General features: G+C 43.8%; 2 protein-coding genes across 3 annotated transcripts in view; both read right to left on the bottom strand.

The window, feature by feature from the left end:
• Positions 1-206: 206 nt before the first annotated feature.
• On the bottom strand, positions 207-10,778 carry LOC134073161 (tetratricopeptide repeat protein 39C-like). Its single transcript, XM_062530147.1, has 14 exons — positions 10,336-10,778; positions 7,620-7,668; positions 6,606-6,734; positions 5,853-5,967; positions 5,093-5,492; positions 4,157-4,325; positions 3,888-3,981; positions 3,685-3,792; positions 3,153-3,262; positions 2,786-2,909; positions 2,535-2,632; positions 2,225-2,329; positions 2,031-2,069; positions 207-1,699 (listed from the first exon to the last, which is right to left on the bottom strand). Exons 1-14 carry the CDS (start codon positions 10,473-10,475, stop codon positions 1,610-1,612), a joined length of 1,770 nt encoding a protein of 589 aa, XP_062386131.1. The 5' UTR covers positions 10,476-10,778; the 3' UTR covers positions 207-1,609.
• Positions 10,779-12,519: 1,741 nt separating this feature from the next.
• The window catches only part of LOC134073085 (laminin subunit alpha-3-like), a 76,850-nt gene continuing 68,371 nt past the window's right edge, over positions 12,520-20,998 (bottom strand). Inside the window, exons 69-83 of one of the 2 annotated variants that reach the window (XM_062530052.1) lie at positions 20,862-20,969; positions 20,614-20,759; positions 20,288-20,405; positions 19,910-20,050; positions 19,660-19,799; positions 19,213-19,341; positions 18,878-18,998; positions 15,431-15,564; positions 15,066-15,246; positions 14,747-14,902; positions 13,879-14,044; positions 13,636-13,760; positions 13,422-13,515; positions 13,161-13,280; positions 12,520-13,017 (exon numbers count right to left, since the gene is read on the bottom strand). In XM_062530052.1, the coding sequence (XP_062386036.1) occupies positions 12,872-13,017; positions 13,161-13,280; positions 13,422-13,515; positions 13,636-13,760; positions 13,879-14,044; positions 14,747-14,902; positions 15,066-15,246; positions 15,431-15,564; positions 18,878-18,998; positions 19,213-19,341; positions 19,660-19,799; positions 19,910-20,050; positions 20,288-20,405; positions 20,614-20,759; positions 20,862-20,969 (2,025 nt within the window). In that variant the 3' untranslated portion in view covers positions 12,520-12,871. Of the gene's footprint in view, positions 13,018-13,160; positions 13,281-13,421; positions 13,516-13,635; positions 13,761-13,878; positions 14,045-14,746; positions 14,903-15,065; positions 15,247-15,430; positions 15,565-17,100; positions 18,523-18,877; positions 18,999-19,212; positions 19,342-19,659; positions 19,800-19,909; positions 20,051-20,287; positions 20,406-20,613; positions 20,760-20,861; positions 20,970-20,998 lie in introns of those variants that run through there. The other variant, XM_062530061.1, reaches the window with a different exon arrangement.

The raw sequence follows: 20,998 nt of genomic DNA, 5'->3' as shown, positions 1-20,998 counted from the left end.
GGAAGCTCAAACCTCAAGCTATATAATCATGTAATTTGATTTATTCAACAGTGTCGTCAATTCCTAGAAAAGACAGTGTTGCCTTTAACTACGCAGGAACTGCACATAGGGCACAAATCTCTTAGGCCACACAGCATGTTTTTTACTTGCAAATCTCTCAACTACAAAAATAGCACCAGTGGCTACATTATGACAAACTCAACAAGCTTTTTAAAAACAATTTATTGTTAAAACAGTAGTCTTTGACAGATGATACTGACACAGGAAGTTTTCCAGGAGAACAATCTTAAACATACATTGCCAGAGTTTGATCCATACAGTAGGCCTACATTTTGAGCCATAGGCCCATCTTTCTTTAATGACCCATTAACATATCAGGAGCCCAAATAAATCAAAAAGTAAATTATGCAATCACATGATAAGACAATGATTGTCTCGCAACTGTCGTCTTTAGTTTTGATGGCTGCAACTAAGGCCTAAAATCCATTTTATGGAATATCTAATTTAGGAAATGTGTAAACACTATTTGTTGGATTAATGGCAATGTATAAATGGCTCTTTACTGGAGTTTTTAGCAGAAGTCTTATGGCATGACTTATCGGCCTAGTGCCTGTAACTCACCATTATTTGTGTACTGTACCACATTTCCCCACCAAATTCACAATGTTATCAGCACTGTTCATTACCACAATAAACCCTTAAGCAAATCTTCTGAACACTGGACAAAAAGACAACAAATTATTAATTTAACACCTGCAAATGGCTTTCGCTACAACTTTGTACAGGCAACCACCTTTATGTTGACTAACATTCATCTCAAACTAGGACAATGGATTAGAAATATGAACAGTTTCAAGAAATTTCTCTTACCTGAGGTTAATAAAATCCCTCCACACCTCCTTATCCTGTGTACATTTGAAACTCACCACTGATATATCGATACTACACCCAAATTGTAGACATTAGAATAAAACACGTACCTACAGTACACATTCTCGTGCTTCCCTACCATCCATTATGCATTTCCCCCAACAGAATTCATACCGTATTTGCCAAAGAAACACACACACGCGCGCACACGCACAGGCTCCTGGATGTGTACGTTCTGATAATATGTAATGTAATACAGTGCTCTGCTAACATTCCCTTACATTAATTTTCTCTGTAAAAATAATGCAAACCCTGTGAAACAAATTGCTTTACAGTTCACCTGGCAATAATGCAGGCTATTTTTTTTTTTTTTGGAAAAGATAATAAATAAAGTCTATTAAAAGGCAAAATAAAGTGACTTAGTGGCACATATATGAACATTCAGAGCTGTTAAATAAAAATTGCAAGGGAATGAGATTTGGGCAAATCTACTGCAACTTATAAAACAGACAGTTCATCTGTACAACACAGTTTCTTTGAAGATGGAGGTCCATCGTTCACTTGCCAGTCCTTTGGGTGATTAGTATGCATTACTCGCTCAGCATTGGCACATGCCCACTAAGTGCCTGTATGGCTGTGTTGAGTTCCACAGCGGTCACATCTAGGAGGTCAACTCCATGGAGCTGAGGAGCCACACTGGACGGGGTGGGGGGGGCGGGGGTCAGGCTGGGGTCAGGGGTCACTGGGGGACAACCTCCTTGATCGAGGCCAGCGCGGAGTGGATGCGCACATGGAGGCGGTTCTCAAAATCATAGCCAGCATAGTCCTCCTACAGAATGAACACACACACACACACACACACACACACACACACACACACACACACACACACACACACACACACACACACACACACACACACACACACACACACACACACACACACACACACACACACACACACACACACACACACACACACACACACACACACACACACACACACACCTTGTTAAGCTTGAACAACAAAAGCTTTACTAAACTGTATGTATTTCATGGCAGTTCAGTTTCTTTTCTCAAAGGCTGAGTATAAAAGTGCCCCAGCATGACTAACTGCGCTTGAACATAAATTCAGTACCAAATGACTGCAAAATAATTACCTTGGCCTGCAGTAAAAGACCCCTGCCCTTTGCTGAAGACTGGAGAGGGGCATATAAACACAAATGTCGACACAAAACACACAAGTCATGAGAAGTGGTTATTCAGACACTCAGTTTGCACTCAATCACAGTGAACGCACGCGCACACGCACACGCACACGCACACGCACACGCACACACACACACACACACACCTCAGGGTTGTCGAGGAGTACACATCCTAACTCATAGCAGGAGTAGGGCTGCACGTAGGAGTTAGTGAGTCGGCCTTCTTCATCTCTGGCCGCCAGATGAAAGCACTAGAGACAATGTACACACATACTCAAATCAGTTCACTCAATTCATTCATCTGGCACACAAATCCAGGGCTTAACAGTGCCTCAGAGGCCTCACAAGGATTCAGCACTGATGACCCGCCAAATTCGCAGACACTGAATCTATGATCCTTGAATCTAAACTCCCACTGCAAGTACTGTAGTACACACAGAGTAGCTAGTGTGTTACCTGGATTGCTTCTTTCGCATTTCCCAGACATTTATGTATGGCTCCAAGAAGTAAATTCTTGAGACCTGCACATGAGGCATCCTCTATGTCCTTTAGGACTAAAAAAAGAAGAAGGAAAAAGAACAGGTGTCATCTTACAGTACATTCAGGAATGTAAAATTATCGATTTGGGGTGAATAAAATGTGTAGAGTTCAGACTGTGGTGGCGCCCTGCTGGCCATGTGTTTGGGGTGCCAAGGGCAACGCAGTACCTTGGCTCATGTGCTCAAGCTTGCAGGTAGAGCTGTTAGCCAGCGCCTTCCACAGGTACAGCACCTCGATCACAGCCAGCGTGCAGTGCTCTTTGGTGGGAGTCTGCTTCCTCAGGTGCTCTGCCTACACACACACACACACACACACACACACACACACACACACACACACACACACACACACACACACACACACACACACACACACACACACACACACACACACACACACACACACACACACACACACACACACACACACACACACACACACACACACACACGCAGTACATGCTGAAGTTCATGCGCACTAAAGACATCCTCACAAACAATACGATCACAGCTGCATATTGCTTGATTAACTTACCTTCCTAATGGAGAAGAGCTCAATCTGATTGTTTTTCCTCTTGGAGAGCTTCTGGATGTCCTTGAACACCTTTGCTGACCCATCCAGGTCCCCGGCAGCGCCTTGACACACTGCACACAGCCACACAGGCAGGAGGAAGGAGTGTGATGGACAACAGTACTTCAGCATGGACAACACAGGCAGACGCACATCCAGCATAATCCGCACATTCTACATAACTCTAGAAGTTAGTGTTTGTAGTCATACATGATGACACACACACACACACACACACACACACACACACACACACACACACACACACACACACACACACACACACACACACACACACACACACACACACACACACACACACACACACACACACACACACACACACACACACACACACACACACACACACACACACACACACACACACACACACACACACACACACACACACACACACACACACACACACACACACACACACACACACACTTCCTAAGACAGACAAGTGTGGATTGCGTTGGTGCAGGACACTCACCTCCCGTCAAGTAGGCGTAGTAGCACTGGGACCAGCGAGACTCTGTCCTCAGCCGGTCGAAGGCTTTGTAGGCGTCGGCAAAGCGCAGTTCAATCATGCTGCACCACCCTGGAACAGAGAAACCACAGGCCTGTGTTGTGGACCACGTCGAATTTGCTGGACAGTGAGAAGCACAGTGTCATGGCATTTCTCAGCTCGCTCACCAATCTCATACAGACACACGTGCTGGATCTCTCTCTGGTCTGTGGCCAGCTCCAAGGCATTGTTGAAAGAAGTCAAGGCACTGTTGATCTCACACTGAAAGACAAGCGACACGGGTTGGCGCAATGCGGCGAAAATACCATCTTAAGATAACAAATTAAGAAATCTGCACAATACATTACGACTCCAGTTAGCTCTTCCAGTGGGCTCTGTGCCAAAACCAGCTGGCTACATAGACCCATTATAGGTCACCGGACGATCGCACCCGTACCTCCAGGCGCTGTACTCTGCCTTTGAAGAACATGAAGAGGGAGGAGTTGGGGTAGACGGCCTCCTTCCTCTGGAGAATGGCCTTGGCCTCCAGGAGCCCCGTCTGTGTGTCGGTGCCATCCAGGGCGAAAAAGGGCTGCACTACCGTGTGGTACCACAAGAGGGCCAGCCTGCAACAGCAGAGGAGCAGGGACACTCATATCACTACTGCTGTGACCAGGAGCACATGATGGAGGAGGGCACACAGCATGAAGCAAGCAAGGCAACGCATGCAGGACGACACAGATTGTAGACTGATATGATGAAAATGTTCCACTGTACAAGAACAGCAGATATGAACAGAACTGTACAGACAAACACCAACACAAATGAGCAATCCAGCAAGCAATGTGCACGGTGTTGGAACTGCACAGCGAAAGTAAAAGTTCAAACTGTTTCCCGTTTCCCTGTGCCCTAAAGCTATTATTTCTTGCTGTAAACTAAGAAGGCATGAAACCTGACTATGTCTGCATGTCCCGAGCACTTCGGTTTTAATGCTGCAGCTCTGAGCAGAAGGCACTCCATTGAGCTCAGGCAAACTCCTGCTCCTCACCACCACACAGCTTACCGTAACAATGCAGTCGCTGTTAATGCCACTACACAAACAGAACCTGCATGACAAGTTCCCTATAACGTGGGTGGTACGGTTGCTTACTTCAACAGGACGTTTCTGTATAGAAGTTACGTAACAAGCTTTAAACACAAATTTAAAAGACAATTAAAAGTCCCTTGCTTTTCTGCTCCTTAAATCAAATAGGATTAATGAGTCAGTTCTGTGTTGACACTAACAATTGCACTGACACATCGCTGAAACTAAGACACACCTTAAGCGTTTTAAGACATTTGCGCTCTTTTAGTGGCAGGAGCCACTGCATGGTGATTCGTCACACCTACTCACGTAGCAAGAGGGGCCTTCATGTCCTTACTTTCACTGGCATACGTGAGCGAGGACAGCCCCTGGTGCCGGTCCCCGGGGAAACCCAGCAGGTTGATGATCTTCAGCAGGTGGGGCGGCACCATGGAGATGCACAGGTGGAAGAGCCCGTAGCCGAAGCTGACCGAGCCCTTCAGACGGTCCAGGGCCTCGGCGCTCACCCCGCCCGGGGGCCTCTGCGCCTGGGGATCGGTGGAGGAGGAGGACGGAGGCGAGGACGAGGGGGATGAGGAGGCGGAGGGCGAGGCCCCCTGCTGGCCGGAGGACCTCCTCTGGCAGGTCTCCTGGAGCTGGCTGATGTCACTGTGGCACTTGTTGTACATCTTCCAGGCCTTACGGAGGATCCAGCCTCCTTTGATGTACGCTGGGTGGATGTGAGGGGGAAAGGAGAAGCGAGGAGAGGATTTTAGACACACCGAGGGATGGAGGACCACCAGGCAGCTTACATACACTATCAAAACGGTTTTATACGGTAACTAGCCCATTTGATTCCTGTATCTACAAAATGTGGCAGTACTGCTGAAGCACAGATGGAACTTCACAAAGTGCCTGACAACCTTCCCCACTCTCACTTGTGGAAGAGCAGTCTCATGAAAAGTGGGCTGTGAGATCCCTCGGTTGGAGCTGTAGGTTTCCCAGTGTTTTTCACACCCTACTGAGTCCAGAAATAGAGTCATCTAACGAGAGAGTCGGAAACAAAGAAAGCAGAAGTGGGCTCACTCACAAGACAGCTCCTGTTTGACGAAGGAGAGAACCGCCAGATACACTTGGCAGTCGGCCACAATGATCTGCCTCTGAAGGCGCTCCACCACAGCCAGCTCCGATCTCTGGGAGTCCATCTGCACACACACAGAGACAGAAAGAGGAGTCAGACAGAGAGAGAGAAAGAGAAAAAGAAAGAAAGAAAGAAAGAAAGAAAGAAAGAGAGAGAGAGAGAGAGAGAGAGAAAGAAAGAGAGAGAGTGAAAATGAGCTGAGCTCAGCATAGAAATGTGAGTGTGTGCGGTAGATCATCCCAGTCAGCACAAACATTTGCTTGGATCCACCAATGACAGGCCACATCCTCCACAGTAACACAGTAACAGGCCTTTGGTACATCCACACATCATGGGGCATCGTGTCCCACTTCCCTAAACAGTGACTTCTCCTTTAGCAACCTACCTTGTCTCATTTGTTACTCTGTGTTAAGAGAGGGTCAATTTTCAGAGGAACTAGGCATGCATTATCTGAACCAGGCACGCATTATCTGAACCAGGCACGCATTATCTGAAATGGGCACTTATTATCTGAACTGGGTACACATTATCTGAACTAGGCAGACATTATCTGCAAAACAAACTGACATTTTAGTACAATATTCAACTGGCATCGATTTTGTTTTGCCTTTTCTCTTAATTATGTGTTGTGTACACTTAATTAAAATGTGACAGCTGCGCAGGCTCCACAGGCAGGAGAGAGGGGGTACTACTACCACTCACACTCCTCTTGATCTTGTTCTTGATGGTCTCGATGACGCCGGCGTTCTCGCTCTCGCACAGCCTCTCGGTGCCGCGGAGGTGCTCGCAGGCCAGCTGCATCTTCTCCTCCTCGAACGTCATCATGGCATTCTGCACAGCAACACACCGAGGAAGATTTCACTGGATTTGTCAGTCAAATTCCAGACGGCAACAACAAAGCACTCATAACCAGAATGATCTCTGTGTAGCCTGATCGTTGACAACGAGCACATCAGAATCGCACATGAAGGTGGCAGAGAAAATCATCATTCTCCAATTTAAAATTATCTAGGTTTCATTTTTATGCTACTTTTGTTAAGCTCAACTGACATAATCTATAGATGCTGACAAATGGTATATAATATGCGTAAGTCTTTACAATGACACCCAAGACACACCCTGGATTTGATGTAATAACCTTAAGTCATGTACATTCTACTAAGCGTGCCCAACACAACTCTGAGCTGAGGAGCACTCTGGAGTGGAGGAGTGGCGGCTGCCAGCTGAGCTTCACCTTTGTGTATAATTCATTAGCCGAGCGCCACCTACAGTATGTGGGCCAGCAGCAGGGGTGACCAGCGGACCCGTGGCAGTGAGCCCGATGAGAGGCCCAGTGCCGTACTCTACCCTGCATTCCGTCTCCATGGTCACTGCAATTATCAAGGCTAAGAAGACTAAGACTAAGACTAAGACTGTTGTGCACAAGTATAGAGATACAAGTGGTGTGTAAACCTGTCCACACTTGAGGTCATTACGAGAAATTGTGAAATGAAGTGACCGGTGGCTTCAACACAGCAAATGTCATACAGAAAATACCCTACGTCCTACACACTGCTACTTTGTAGACTAAAAGACCACACAGACAAACATGAAAATTCTCTTTCTCTCCCACAGTTATTTCCAGACATGAATTTGAATAACCATAATGATGGATGAATTATTCCATTGTGCACAAGAATAGCCTGTTGTGGGGAAACAGACGACTTCTTCACTTACCAAGAAGCTCACAAAGCTGGCGCCAAAACTCATCAAGGGACTGTAGTTTCTGACAAACATAAACAAGTATTCAGCCATGAGTAGAAGTAGCAGTAGTGTTTGTCTAATGTCATATCAGCAATGACTGCTATATAATGACAAAAAAGGTAAATAAACATAATAAACCTATATACATTAGGGATTAGAATAAACAATTGGAATTACATAAACAAAACAAATAACTGAAATTCTTCACATTTAAGATTAAGATTCTTCAAATTTATGTAAAAAAAAATCGTATGCCTTTACGTATGTGGCATTTTCAATCATGATACCGATAGGGAACACACATCACTAAATGGAGTCGCAAGCAGGCTCTGTGCCATGATTCTTCCATAAGACCCGCTCTAAAAGATATTCACAAACAGAGTGTGTGTGTGTGTGTGTGTGTGTGTGTGTGTGTGTGTTGGAGCAAGGGAATCGGGAAAATGCATGATCTAACAAAAGTGATCCTATTTTTAGCATGGCAGACTGTCAGTTCGTCTGTCCATTAACACATTCATGTCTGTCTCCGAGCAGGAGCATCCAGTCCAATCCACCATCACAAATCAAACGTGTTGACATGTAGTAAAAGTAGGGCTGTGCTTTCGGTATCGAAATATCGATATACTGTATCGCCACTGGCACTAAATATCTTTTTTTTTTTTTCATTAAAGCATTAGGCTTTGCAAAAATGCCTATACAGCTGACTATTGTGATATACCGGTATGTTTTTATTATCAGTATAATGTGATCGACATATTACACTACCCAGGTGGTACACAGCAACACTGTATTTCCAGTTATGTTTGGTTATACATGTATATCGCAATATGTATTGTATCGTGATACGTATCGTGTTGTGAGGTCCTACTTGCCAATACACAGCCCTAAACAAAACACTTGTGGGCTAGTCAAAGTCCTCTTAGGCAAGTTCCTCCATGTGGCGGCGGCCATATTGTAATGCTTTATGGGCACTTATCGGGCATTTATATCAGGCGACACCAACCTCGCTCCAGCGGGGATCACAACAAATGATGAATTTTGGCCGTGTAGGGGAGGGATATGTATTCTGTAGACAACTGCCATATTGCCATTACCAACTAACCTCATGCATTTCTACAAGGATGTTTATTTATCTCATGCATATGATTACAATTGTAAAGAATGCAGTGAAATTGTCAGTTCCTATGATTTGTTTAAGTGCTATGTCACTGTATGTGTGTCCCGATCATTTAACCTTTTTTCTGCATTATGTCTTTCACATTCTCTGTCTATAGTCACAAGGCCTATATGCCTCAGGTTTAATTCAACAATCGAGGTATTCCACACAGTATTAGAGCTGCCTAGGTTTAATTAGGCTATGAAAATCCCCTTTGACACATACATAACTAAAAATACCATTCATGCCTGAAAGGCAATTTGCAAAAATAGATAGGCTAGTCGAAGGCCTAGAACTAGAAGTATATTATTGGCTGGCAAGCTATCCTGAATATGATGTTTTGGCCTCATAAGATGTACTGTATATGATATTGAATGGACAGAGTAATTTTCTGCTGGACATTGCTATCAAGGTGAGAACGTAGAACCTCATCTCATAGAACAGGCCATAGAAAACACACACTCTTCAACTTACTGAATTTCTCTACTTTAACCTGATACACAAATATAGTCTACACTTACATGATCATTCAAAGTAGGCCATGTTAGACTGACAAGGAATGAAAACACGTTTTTGTACAATAACAATAATATGCTGTGTATACTAATGGGAAGAGAGTCAACACTCCAGCAGAGTACTCTCTGCATACAGGGCACTAAAGTATAGCCTACTAAACGCAATGAATGGGGAAAGAGGAAGAGATACAGGCCTACAGAATGATACAAAACCATATTGCAATTTATAGCTAAGTTTCTTCCAGAAACAAATGTAGGCTATGTTACACACCAACTATTACAGCTAAACAAAGCATTCGCTACAATGGTGTAGAAGTTTAGAGGGTTATCTGCCTGTGTAATGTCGCCTTTCCAACTGCCAAGAACTGAGTCAGAGGGAGTGTTTAGCAGAACAGTGTGAAGTATTGACAGTGAACAGTTTCATACGCTTGACTGATACTGCTACGACAGGCAACTCCCTAATGCGCTCACCCTGCATCACACACAAACAGCGAAACATTTGGACGACGGCGTGCTATGTCAGAGTGTTGACTGAACTCCCCTCGAAGTTCTTGGGAGGGTCGCGTCAAGTTTAGCCACGACCAATCCTACACACACAATCTTAAGGTGTTAAGCAAACATTGTAAGGCTGCGTTGACCTGAGCGTTCAATAATACGGAAGTAAAGTCGTGGGGATCCAATATGTCAAATATATTACAGTTACAAAACGTTGCCATATTGTTTGCAGCAATGTATCACTGAAGTATCAACGTTCCAGGCCTACAAGCTGCCACACTAAACGCCACAGGTGATCTATTTGAGATAGTTTAGTAGAGAAAGTGTCCAGAATAGTTCGGAACAATCGACCCAGGTAGTTGTGTCAGTTGACGTCCTGATTGTCTGTATGAAAAGTTTCTTAAATGGGGTTCCTCAGTAGCCTAATAAACACATTCACATACTGCAATCAGAGGGCGATATATTGCTAACAAAACGAAATCAAACTGAATACACTTTTGTAATGTCTAGCAAAGCCTGTACCTACCTGTATTTTCGAAACAGCTCATCGCTCTCTCTAAAGCCATTGTTCAAAAGCATGTTTATTCCTTGCAGTGCCAACTCTGCGTCGTCAATTTGCTCTGTGTTGTTATCAACCTCTTGTTTGGCAGCTTCGGGGCCAGCCATGGTTGATCGTCTGAGTTGAATAGCGTAAAGATACAATTCTTCCCCAAACTGCTGGCTTAGCAATCCAAATGCGGCAGTCAGCAGCCAACGAATTTCCTGAGCTCGAGCGATTGCCCACCCAGACGACGGCTCTGCAACTAGACTGTAACTGCAAACCTTGTTGTTCTTCACGACACGAACGGCAAATACATATTATAAGTCGGTATTTCACGGTTATTTAACATCATAGACATATTCTCCCGAGATGGAAGAAACCACCCCACGCATACTGCGCACAGCTAGCCTACATTCACATGCAGGAATTCGAAGTGTGGGGCAAGAGACCTGTCAATTACGACATTTCCCCTATCGTGACTCTAGCCAATGAGCACACGCAGGCAGTTAAAACATTCATGAAACATTTATGAAACCAATTAAAACCGCGTACGTCAATGTAGCCTAGGCCTATATGAATACAAACAAAAATAGGCTACATGATGTTCGAGTCATGTATTTTTAAATAATAGGCTATCATTACGCTTGAGCCTGTAAGACAATCAATCGACGTGTGCGCAATATTTTTTTTAAAAAGCCTAAAAGTGTTGTAGCCTACAATGTTGAAAAAACAGAATAGCTTATCAGGCATGATATAGATTTACATCTTATAATATCAAATCGCATCTGTCAAAATGTTGGCACAGGCCTAAGTTTGATTTGGAAAGTGCTAGTGCACTCTAGTGGGGAAATCAATGTTGCTTCAACTTGCACCCCAGTCCTATGCATTCCACTAGCTTCAGAGAAATGAATGAGTCTGGTTTTACTAGGCTAGCATTCCACTAGCTGTAGTAGACAGTAGACGGTTCCCTTTTCCACCTGTGAGTAGCCTATTCCTGTTGTCATGTGGCAGTGTGCACAACTTCCCGCAGAACACTGTGGAGCACCATAAACCCACTTCTATTTCTAAAGTAGAACTGTAATAATAATATTAATAAAAAAGAGACCCTTATGCCGGCCAACAATGAATGGGCCTTTGGCCTGATCCGACTCAGTTCTGCAGTCATATCCGGTGTCTGAGCATTCCCTTGACTAAGTGTGCACATCCAAGGTTCTCATGTCCTTCACTCTCACTCACTAGACTTTGTCTAATGTGAATCACATTTCATGCCATGGCATAGGGCGGTATTTCGATGTCTGCCAAGTAGGCCTAGGCTACTGCTCCATCATTAAAGTTGGCCCCAAAGTCATTTATTTTGTTTCATGGCTCATTATCAATGGACAGTTCTTGGAAATGCATTGGGCAGATTAGATAGATGACAAAGAATGCCAGGTCACTACAGAGCACTGATGTCCAAGGCAGTGGTAGGGGGGTGATAAGCATTGTCTCTTTGTTAGTGTTATCCATTTCACAAAATACCACACAGTCTTTGTTGCAATTTGTGAAACCCATCACTCAAACCCCATGACCCCATACCAAATGTGCAAAACCATACACTAATTCTCAGCCTTTCACTCATCAATTTCGCAAAACAGCACACACAACTAGGCTATCTAACACAAAACTCTAACAGGTTACTTGATTTTTGATTTTTTATTTTTTTTTAAAGAAAAAAAAAACAGCCTATCAAAATGTCACACTTATTCACCATTGCCTGACTCACTGTAGATGTCGATTTTGATCCCATTTGAGAGCTTTCTTATGTTGCCAAGAATTTTTACCAGCCCACCCAAGTGTAGTAGGCTAGAACTGGCCCTGCTGATGCCACTGAAGATCAGTGGCACAATCAGTTACTCTGTACCTCCATTCAGAAACACCTTCACTATCGAGCTGTTCTGTAAATTGGAAGAACTAGTACTTATCCCTCTGGCCGACCCATTTTAGCCATCAACATTCTGGTAAAGCCTCTGAAGTCCTTATCTGAACTGTCGATTCATGGGGTTATTCAGTCTAGCAGGAGAACTTTTTCTTGTTCGCTAACATGCAGATTGGACCAGACATGTTTCAGAGGTATGCTGTACATGGGTTGTTTGGTGGAAGATAAATCAAAACACATGTGAGTTGTGGGAATTGATAATTCAACATGAAACATGTATTTTATTTTTTGCAAGAACATTGTGTTTCTTTTGCAATAGGAACATTCATGAAATAGAACAGGAAACCTTTTACAACAAAACAACTTTTAAATGTACAGTAACAAAAATATGTGAGTTTATCACAAAATAAATACTACACATTTGCACATGGAATCTGCTGTTCTCTGTATGTCCACCGGACGCAGCGTCCGGAGGCAGCCACTGAGGCAAAGTGGCGGAGGCTGAAGGCACACCTCAGTCACTCTCTCCCTCAGACTCGTGCGCGCAAATTGGCCGGGACTAGGATGGCGAGGTCACATGGGACGGGTGCAGTCCGGCCGTGCGTTTCAGCCTGCCGGGCACTCCCGCAGGTTTACAGAGCCAAAGACTTTGGGAAGCCTCTCAAAAGCCACCAGCTCCCCATTAATCTGCATGTTCTGGATACAGCCTCTGAAAGACGTCCTGACGGGTAATGCTACACCCTTGAAAGTGCCTGTACACATTAAATAAGGATGAGAGGAAAAGCTAAATGTTATGTAATCCACAACATTATGCCAACATATAATATTCAAAAATAAAACCTTTGCATTTGAGTTTAATGGCTAAATGAACTCAGTACAATGTGGATGTGTTTACCTGGAATGCCGCCCACATAAAGAGGGTCTTGGGTCATGGTGGTTGTAGAGGATGCGGAGCCAATTGTATAGTTTCCATCCGTGTCCACGTGCATCTCCACAACGTTTTTTCTTTTAATCACTGTGAGAGGAAAATATACATGAGCCAATGCAAAACAAGCTCTGCCTGTACTGCATGTAACAGATTTGTAAACAAACACAAAAGCATCTGACACGATTCATTCAGATGCTCAATCAAACACTGTCGACAAAGGTGCAGTACCTGCCACCCGGTGAAAGACCCCATCACAGAGCGACTGCTTCGGCCGCACAGAAACACTGAATATCCCCACTCCATTGTTCACCTGCGCCACCACCTGTGAAGTCATATCAGTCGTAAACTGTAGTCTGAAAAGCCTCGTGGGAGTTCAGTTTGAGGAGAACGTCAGAGTATACAGAGGCGCCCTACAGTAAGTGCTACACTCAGAGGAACTTACCTCCCCTCTTCTCATGTAGAGACTGAGGTGATGTTGATTGCCAACATGGAGGAGGACCCCAGTAAGGTTTCTGGGCCGAAACTCAAACACTAACTCAAAGCTCTCACCCACAACAAAGGACTCATCTACAGAAACACAAAAACAGAAATGATGAAGAGTGATCGCTCACATCATCAAAATATACTGTAATTCCAGCGTGATGTTCGACTGTGACTTAGAGTTTTAGTCATAGGGTTGACTCACCAATGATAACATATCCCCCATTCCCTGAGAAGTAACCCCCGCTTTCTGTCTGTCCGTCAAAGCAGGGGCCTACGCCATGATTGGTGGTCGGCTCTCCCACTGGAAAACCGTTCATCTTAAAATTGCGAATACAGCCAACCACACCCTCCTTGGGGAGATTCTTCCACTAGAAACAACAACAAAAAATGTCAAAACACTCCCAATGAAAACACAGTTGATTGAAGGACTACTAACTAACAGTTACAGTTGAAGGATTAGTACTATTAGTATTAGTAGTATCTACAGACAGCTGTTCCACTAATGCCTTAATCAAAGGAAGTGGATTATGGCCCATTATTGTAACATTCAGTTACTAATTACACAGCAGCTATAGGCTGGAAAAATCCAAAGTCATTCAGGAAGTGAATAGAGTCTGGTGACTCTCCATTGGGAAACATTTGCATAGCAACACTTGCATAGCGACGGCGACCAACTTTGAAATCATTGGTCCAGCCTTACCAATCGCATTGATCAGACATTCTTCACGTTACTTTCTACTTCATCTGAACTCAACAAACTGACAATGAATAACATCAATGGTCATGAAATTATGTACAGTACGTGGGTACACTTTTGTAAATAAATGTCTGCATTATTCCAAACACACTTTTTGACATTTGCAAGTGTTGCTGCTTTTATTTATCACAATACGTCTTGGTTTCATCTTTCCCTTCCCCTGTCGCTGATTGGCCTGCCGTTTTTCTTGTCTGAGGGAAACGGTTATGAACCATGGTGTTCCAGACTACATCTTCCTGAAAGAAGATCTAGGTGGGCGGTGCCAGGCTACAGCAGCTAAGCATCAGCCTCTGCATTATGCGGACATAATCACCTTGAGGTCGTCATGTAAAGATGGCGGCGCGCTGCCCAGGTAGAGTGGGGAGATCAGCTGTATGTCGGAGCTCTCCACGTGGGTCAGCACGCCATCCTGAGCCCTGATCCCATCCACCAGCAGACGGAACCGCTTCTTCTCCAAGCTGAAGATCACCTGCAGTAGTCAGGTCAGTCAGAGTCAGTATTCATAGAGTGCCCATCACGTAATGCCAATATTATATGTACTGTAGCATAGAAAGCAGTGACAGGCATTTAAATGGAGGCTGCTCCTATTTTGAAGCAGGTCTTTCTCGTTGTCCTTGCAGGAGTGTACTTACAGTGTGCCACTTTCCATCGTTGTACCTCTCCCTGTTAAAAATCTCCCTTCTGCGACGGACAGACAGGCGGATCCTTCCCTTGGACATGTAGAGAGCCAGATGACCATTCGCCAGATCAGAACCAACGTAGAACAACAAGCCCTCTGCTGACGTGGTTCTCACATCGATGGAGAAATGGGGCCTAGAGAGAGAAGAGAGAAATACAGTAAAGGTTCAAAGAGAAGAGAGCGTGAACAGAATCAGATCACTGTTGCTTGGGCCACTGGGATGAAACATACTGTACCTTTGAACTGTGTGTTCAAATAGAGAGAGAAATACAGCCAACGCGCTACTAAAGTGTAATTAGATGCTCAATGCCCACTCACTTGTTTAAAAGATCCTGTTGGGACACTTTGTATGTAAGGCCACTGGCGACGCCCCCCAAGTAGTACGCTTGCTTCAGTTGTGTTGGTAAGGAGCAGCCAGAGACAAAGACATCCTCCTCCTTGCTGTTGTTGTCCTAAAACAAAACAAACACTCCATTAAAAAACAAAGACAGCACCATACGTTGAAATGCATTGCACATGCTTTTATCTGCAATTGAAAAAGCACATTAGAGACATCAAGTACATCCGCAGTTTGAGCGCTGCCAAATCCAGAGACACAGCTCGATGACCAGCACTCTAGGCCGAGCTGCAAACCAACATTAAGGGAATCATTATGAGCAATCTGACATGCGGCATGTCCAACCACTTTCATCATGTATACAGTGTAGAGGGGTCAGTGGAATTAGGTTCTCAGGAGCTGGATGCTTCTCTACACGCAGGACGCTGGATCTGAAAGTGAACGCTGTACTTTGGTGTGAGAGCAAGATTTCACATCTGATAGGCTTTTACACCATGCTCTTATGCACAGGTTTGGGCTTGTAGATGCTGGAGTGTTCTATGAAGGTAAGTACTGATATGGAAGAACAAACAAATGCCTTGCATATTTTCAGCATCACTGATAGTGATGATGTAATTGAGGTTTGTGTTGAGGCAGAAATGACTCGTGAATGGGGATCTAAACTAGGACGACAAGACATTACTCTGAGAAAATGAGACTGCCGTCAAATTCAGATTTTGGAATGGGTTTCACTCATGCGGTGATATGTTTCATGTTTAAAAATATTTGTCAAGTGATACTGAATCCATTTCTATCATTTGTGATGGCCTGGGTTAGCCTGGTTGAACCCAGACAAATACTGTATGTGGGCACATTTGAATTTTAATATAGTACAAACACTACTGATGGGTTCCTGGGTTTATGAGGACTCAGAAATGGGAATGAGAAATTGGGCGGATGGATCTGCTGAGCATTAAATGTGTCCACAGATTTGTCCAGGTTCATCTTACCTCAAAAATGTAGTTTGGAAAATACTGTCTCTGCCAAGTAACTGCTGAGAGAATTCTACCACAGTGTCTGCACTCAAAGGTATGTGGAGTCTACGATGTACCCAATACTGTAGTGCCCGCTGGACAAAACAGATAGTTGAGGTGACGGGCATTTCACTAATCACCTCATATTAGCTCATATCACCCATTTCTACTGTGAGTGTTTGCTTATTGTGACAGGAGTCATTAATTGGCCTTCCATCAGAACCATCAAATAGTGCTGATTAAATCTGACTTGACACAAACAAACCATTGGTGGGGGGGGGGGGGGGCATACAGAAAACAGAAAAAGTTGAGACATTGTGTAAAATGAAATAAAAAGGAGGAGTGTAATAATCTGCAAATCTCGTAAACTCATATTTAGCTGAAAAAAGGACACAGGCAACATATCAGATGTTGAAAATGTGACTATTTCATGAAAAATATGTTCATTTTGAATTTGATACCAGCAACTCGTTTAAAAAAAGTTGGGGAAGGGGCAATACATTGCTGGAGAGGTTTTGTAATGATAAAGAAAACAAAAGGGAGAATGTTTCACAACTGGTTAGAGTAACTGGCAACATGATTGGCAGAAGCAATGATGTAAACCTGTGTGGACAAATGATGAAAACATTTAATTTTAATGCTTCTTAACATAACATGACATTGTGAAGTATTTGAGGAGTTCATTATCTACAATACAGATCATTAAAATAATCAGATAATCCAGAGAAATCTTTGGAAACAGGGGATATAGCTGATAAACAATATTGGATGGTCATGTTTTTTTTCACCTCAGATGGCACGTCATTAAAAACAGACTTGTTTCTGTAATGATATTTTTTGTATGAGCTTACTAAAACAAGAAGGAAAAACGAGCCCCATTTACTATTAGAACAATTTGAAACTCAATTCAGAAACGCTAGTGTGAAGCCTTATCTGGGCCTGAACTTAAAATGGACTGAGGTAAAGTGGAAAAAGGTCCTGTGACTGAAATCTTGTATCGGCAGGAATGGGGCAACATTTCATTTTCAAAACTATTACTGGTCTCCTCAGTTACTAAACATTCCCTTAACAGTGTCTTTATATTGCTGGCATCAATTTCAAAATTAACATTTGTCCTTTTTGCCGCTATAAATGGGTTTACAAAATGTGTGTTCTGTTTTTATTTCACACAATGTCTCAATTTTTTTCTGATTTGGGGTTGTTGAAATGGCTTATTAGAAAATGGCTTATTTTAATATGCGGATATGCATGTGTGTTAATGTGAAGATGCATGCACATACAGACACAAATATGAAGTCACAGAAGTAAACACAGGCACGTGACTACATCTTTTCATGGCACACACATGGAACACACATCATGCAAGGTCGATTTGGACAGTCTGCGCGTTTGAGCAGTCTGGTAATCAACTGAAGGGCACTGGTGGTTTTGATTTTGGCATGGGTGAGTGAAAAGGAAAATCTCAGAATGATCAAAATATCTAAATCAATCTTGGAGTGCAGATGATCAACCCAGAGTACAGTTCAACTGTTACTTCATCTGGGCAGCTTTGTTTGATTTGTGCCTGTTTACTTCTTTAATCAAAGTATATCTTGCACATAGTATGGGAAGACAATGAGAATATTCAATGACGTGTTTCTTAAAATATAGGAAGAGAGATGATAAGGGTTAGAGCTAATGAAAGTAGGAGGTTGAGGAATGCCTGGGAGTGTGGGTGAATAAGCTGCTTATTATTGTGTACTTAGTGCGTGTTGATGCTTTTTGTTTACTGTAGAAAGCAGCTGATGTAATGGGATAGATAGATCAGGTTCATCTCAAATGTGTGGATAGAACCTCATGACATATCTAACTTGATATCTGGCCAAGCATGAATCCACAAAGGAGAAAATGTTAGTAAACTCAAAGATAAATGTGACAACTAAGAATGCAAACATCAAGGCGGATGGAGAAGACAAAATCACAGGGTGGTTGAAATGAGTCAGAGTGTTTATTTGTTTAAGGGGGGGGGGGGGGTCGATGAAAACATCACATTAGTCCACTCTCCTCCTGTTTCTTCACCTCTGGAAATCAAGCAGTACAACATAGTGTGAATAATCAACAGAGTCATTGCAGGGACAGCATGGAATTGCAAGCTCTTCCTCCTTCAAAGCTGATCCTTTTAATTCAGCATTGTAAACGTTATGAAGGATCAGTTAGAGATTCATGTAACGATATAAAAGGCCCACTAACCAGGGCAACCACAAATGACAACTAATGGGCTTCACTCTACATAGATGACATATTTCATTTCTAATTCAGAATAGACAAAAACTGAGTCCTGGGTAAATTCAAAGTTTAAGCAGTGACTGACCATCCATGCTAGGGAAAGTATTAAAAACCCCTTCAACTAGAGAATGAAGGAAAGGCAGGCTGCACCTTTCTTGAGAAGCCGGCCAGCATGTTCTCTGGTGGTCTCTCAGCAGCACACTCGTCCAGGAACACTTCCCCTGTGGTGGCGAATTCGCTCAAGTCCTCTGGGCGGTACAGATAGTCTGACCTATAAGGGAGACGAAGAGAGACGAAGACAAAGAGAGAAGAAGACGAGGAGAGAGAGAGAGTGAGTACAGTTATGCTGTAGCCTATGGTTAGCATTAAAGATGATCTAATGAGAAATCTTTCATCAAGACGACTGATTTCAGCAGTATCTACAGTATATCTTGCCTCAGTGCTACTAAACAACTACTGCCATAGACAATAAGAGGAGTACTGACCTTCTTGTGTAGATGTTGGAGAAGCAGCCATTGAAGACGCCCAGGGTGACCTTTTCAGAGTTGCCGGTAAGGATTGGAGTCCCTGTCTGCTGCTCCCCAGAGTCACTCTCATCGATTAGTAACTCGACGCTGATAATGACAGAGAAAATGAGCTTCCATCATTGACCAAGAAGAGTAAATCATTGCATAATTTCCAATACATTTTAAATAATACCTAATACTACTACTACTACTACTACTACTACTACTAATAATAATAATAATACATAATAGTCTGTATGGACATGGACTAACACTGTAGGTATTGAGCATTATGTGACGTAGAGAAGAGTTATTCTCAAGCATCTCAGGTATGCCATGACCTAAGATGGAGGACACTAAGCATGAAGCCTAAGATGGAGGACACTAAGCATGAAGCCTACTAAAGTCAGAGTTTTCCCAACATACCTTGCACCCTGCTTCTTAACGGTCAAATAATGCCATTGCCCATCCTGGTACTGCTTTGTGGACTTGATTTCTTTGTTGATCTGGCCCTCCAATTTCATCACAACATGGCCCTTGTCCATGGCCAGTTCTAGGCCTGCTCCCTGTTGAAACCAAAAGACACAGTTAACACTAATGCAGACGGGAACGTCCGTGTATAATGGCGGAGGACAAGGACGGTGAAGGACAGAATATGTCCAAATGTCCTACTGACCTGCACTTTCTTTGTGAGGAGGACGCCATCGGCTTCGGTGCCTCGGAAGCCCAGCGACACCAAAATGTCGCCGGCCGGATTGAATTGGTCAAGGCTTTTGTCCAGTGAGCCTCCTGCCTTACATTCAGCCTTACGGGACGCCTGCGGAAAGAAGGCGGAAAAATATATTGGGCCACAGTGGTATCCGGTTCATAGTGCACTTTGTTGTAAAAGATGATGGAGCTGGTAGGAGGCATGGAAGGAGATAAAACAATCAATGTGCCCAACAGCTCCTTGCAGTAGTTAATGATGGGGGGGGGGGGGGGGCAAAGAGGTGAGAGACCTCCATGAGGGTTTGAAACCCCAACCCATCCCATGTTCTGAGCAGCAGACCCTTACCAAGAAGTCCTCAGGGCAGCCCCTGCTGACGCCCACTTTCTCCATGAGATCCGCGTGTCCTCCGTTGACCTTCACCGTCTTCACGCAGGCCTTCAGGGGCTGCACGCGAATATTGAATCTGTGAAACGTAAAAACCGACAGGCGCATCAGTACCGTAGTGGCTTTGTAGTCCTCATGAAGCATAATGTAAATGCAACTGGGAATGTCACATTTACAATATGAAAACATGTTCCTGCTCTTAGCCAACTCCAAACCACAGGTTCTTGATGGAGAGGACAGTGGGCAGCAGAGGATGGTGTCGGCCTTCTGCTAGTTATTTCGCCTACCTGTCCCGTGGTCCTTCAGGCACACCTCCAATGTAGAAATCCTTGAAGCCTCCAGCAACATTTTTGGCAGTCAACACAAGGTCACGACCATAAATGACCTTAAGGCTGTTGTCCGATTTGCTGAGTACAATCATTACGTCCTGGCGCTATGGAGAAAAATATCAACTATGGTCAGCCTGGGTCACTGGACAGCACATCATGTGAAACGCAAGCCTATCCAATCAGCTGCTACTATGTGTTTCTCTTACCAAGGGGGTGTATTTTTTCGCACTCTTCAATGTTTCAATGTCTTGACCATTCACGTGACCATTCACCACAAAGTGACCCTTCTCCAAACTGACGCTGTAGTGAGAATCCTAACAGAATGTGGGGGGGAAAAAGACAG

Source organism: Sardina pilchardus, chromosome 2, assembly GCF_963854185.1.
Source record: "Sardina pilchardus chromosome 2, fSarPil1.1, whole genome shotgun sequence".
Taxonomy (NCBI): Eukaryota; Metazoa; Chordata; class Actinopteri; order Clupeiformes; family Clupeidae; genus Sardina; species Sardina pilchardus.
Note: the sequence above shows the minus strand (reverse complement) of the source record. Positions and strands in the feature narration are given on the sequence as shown.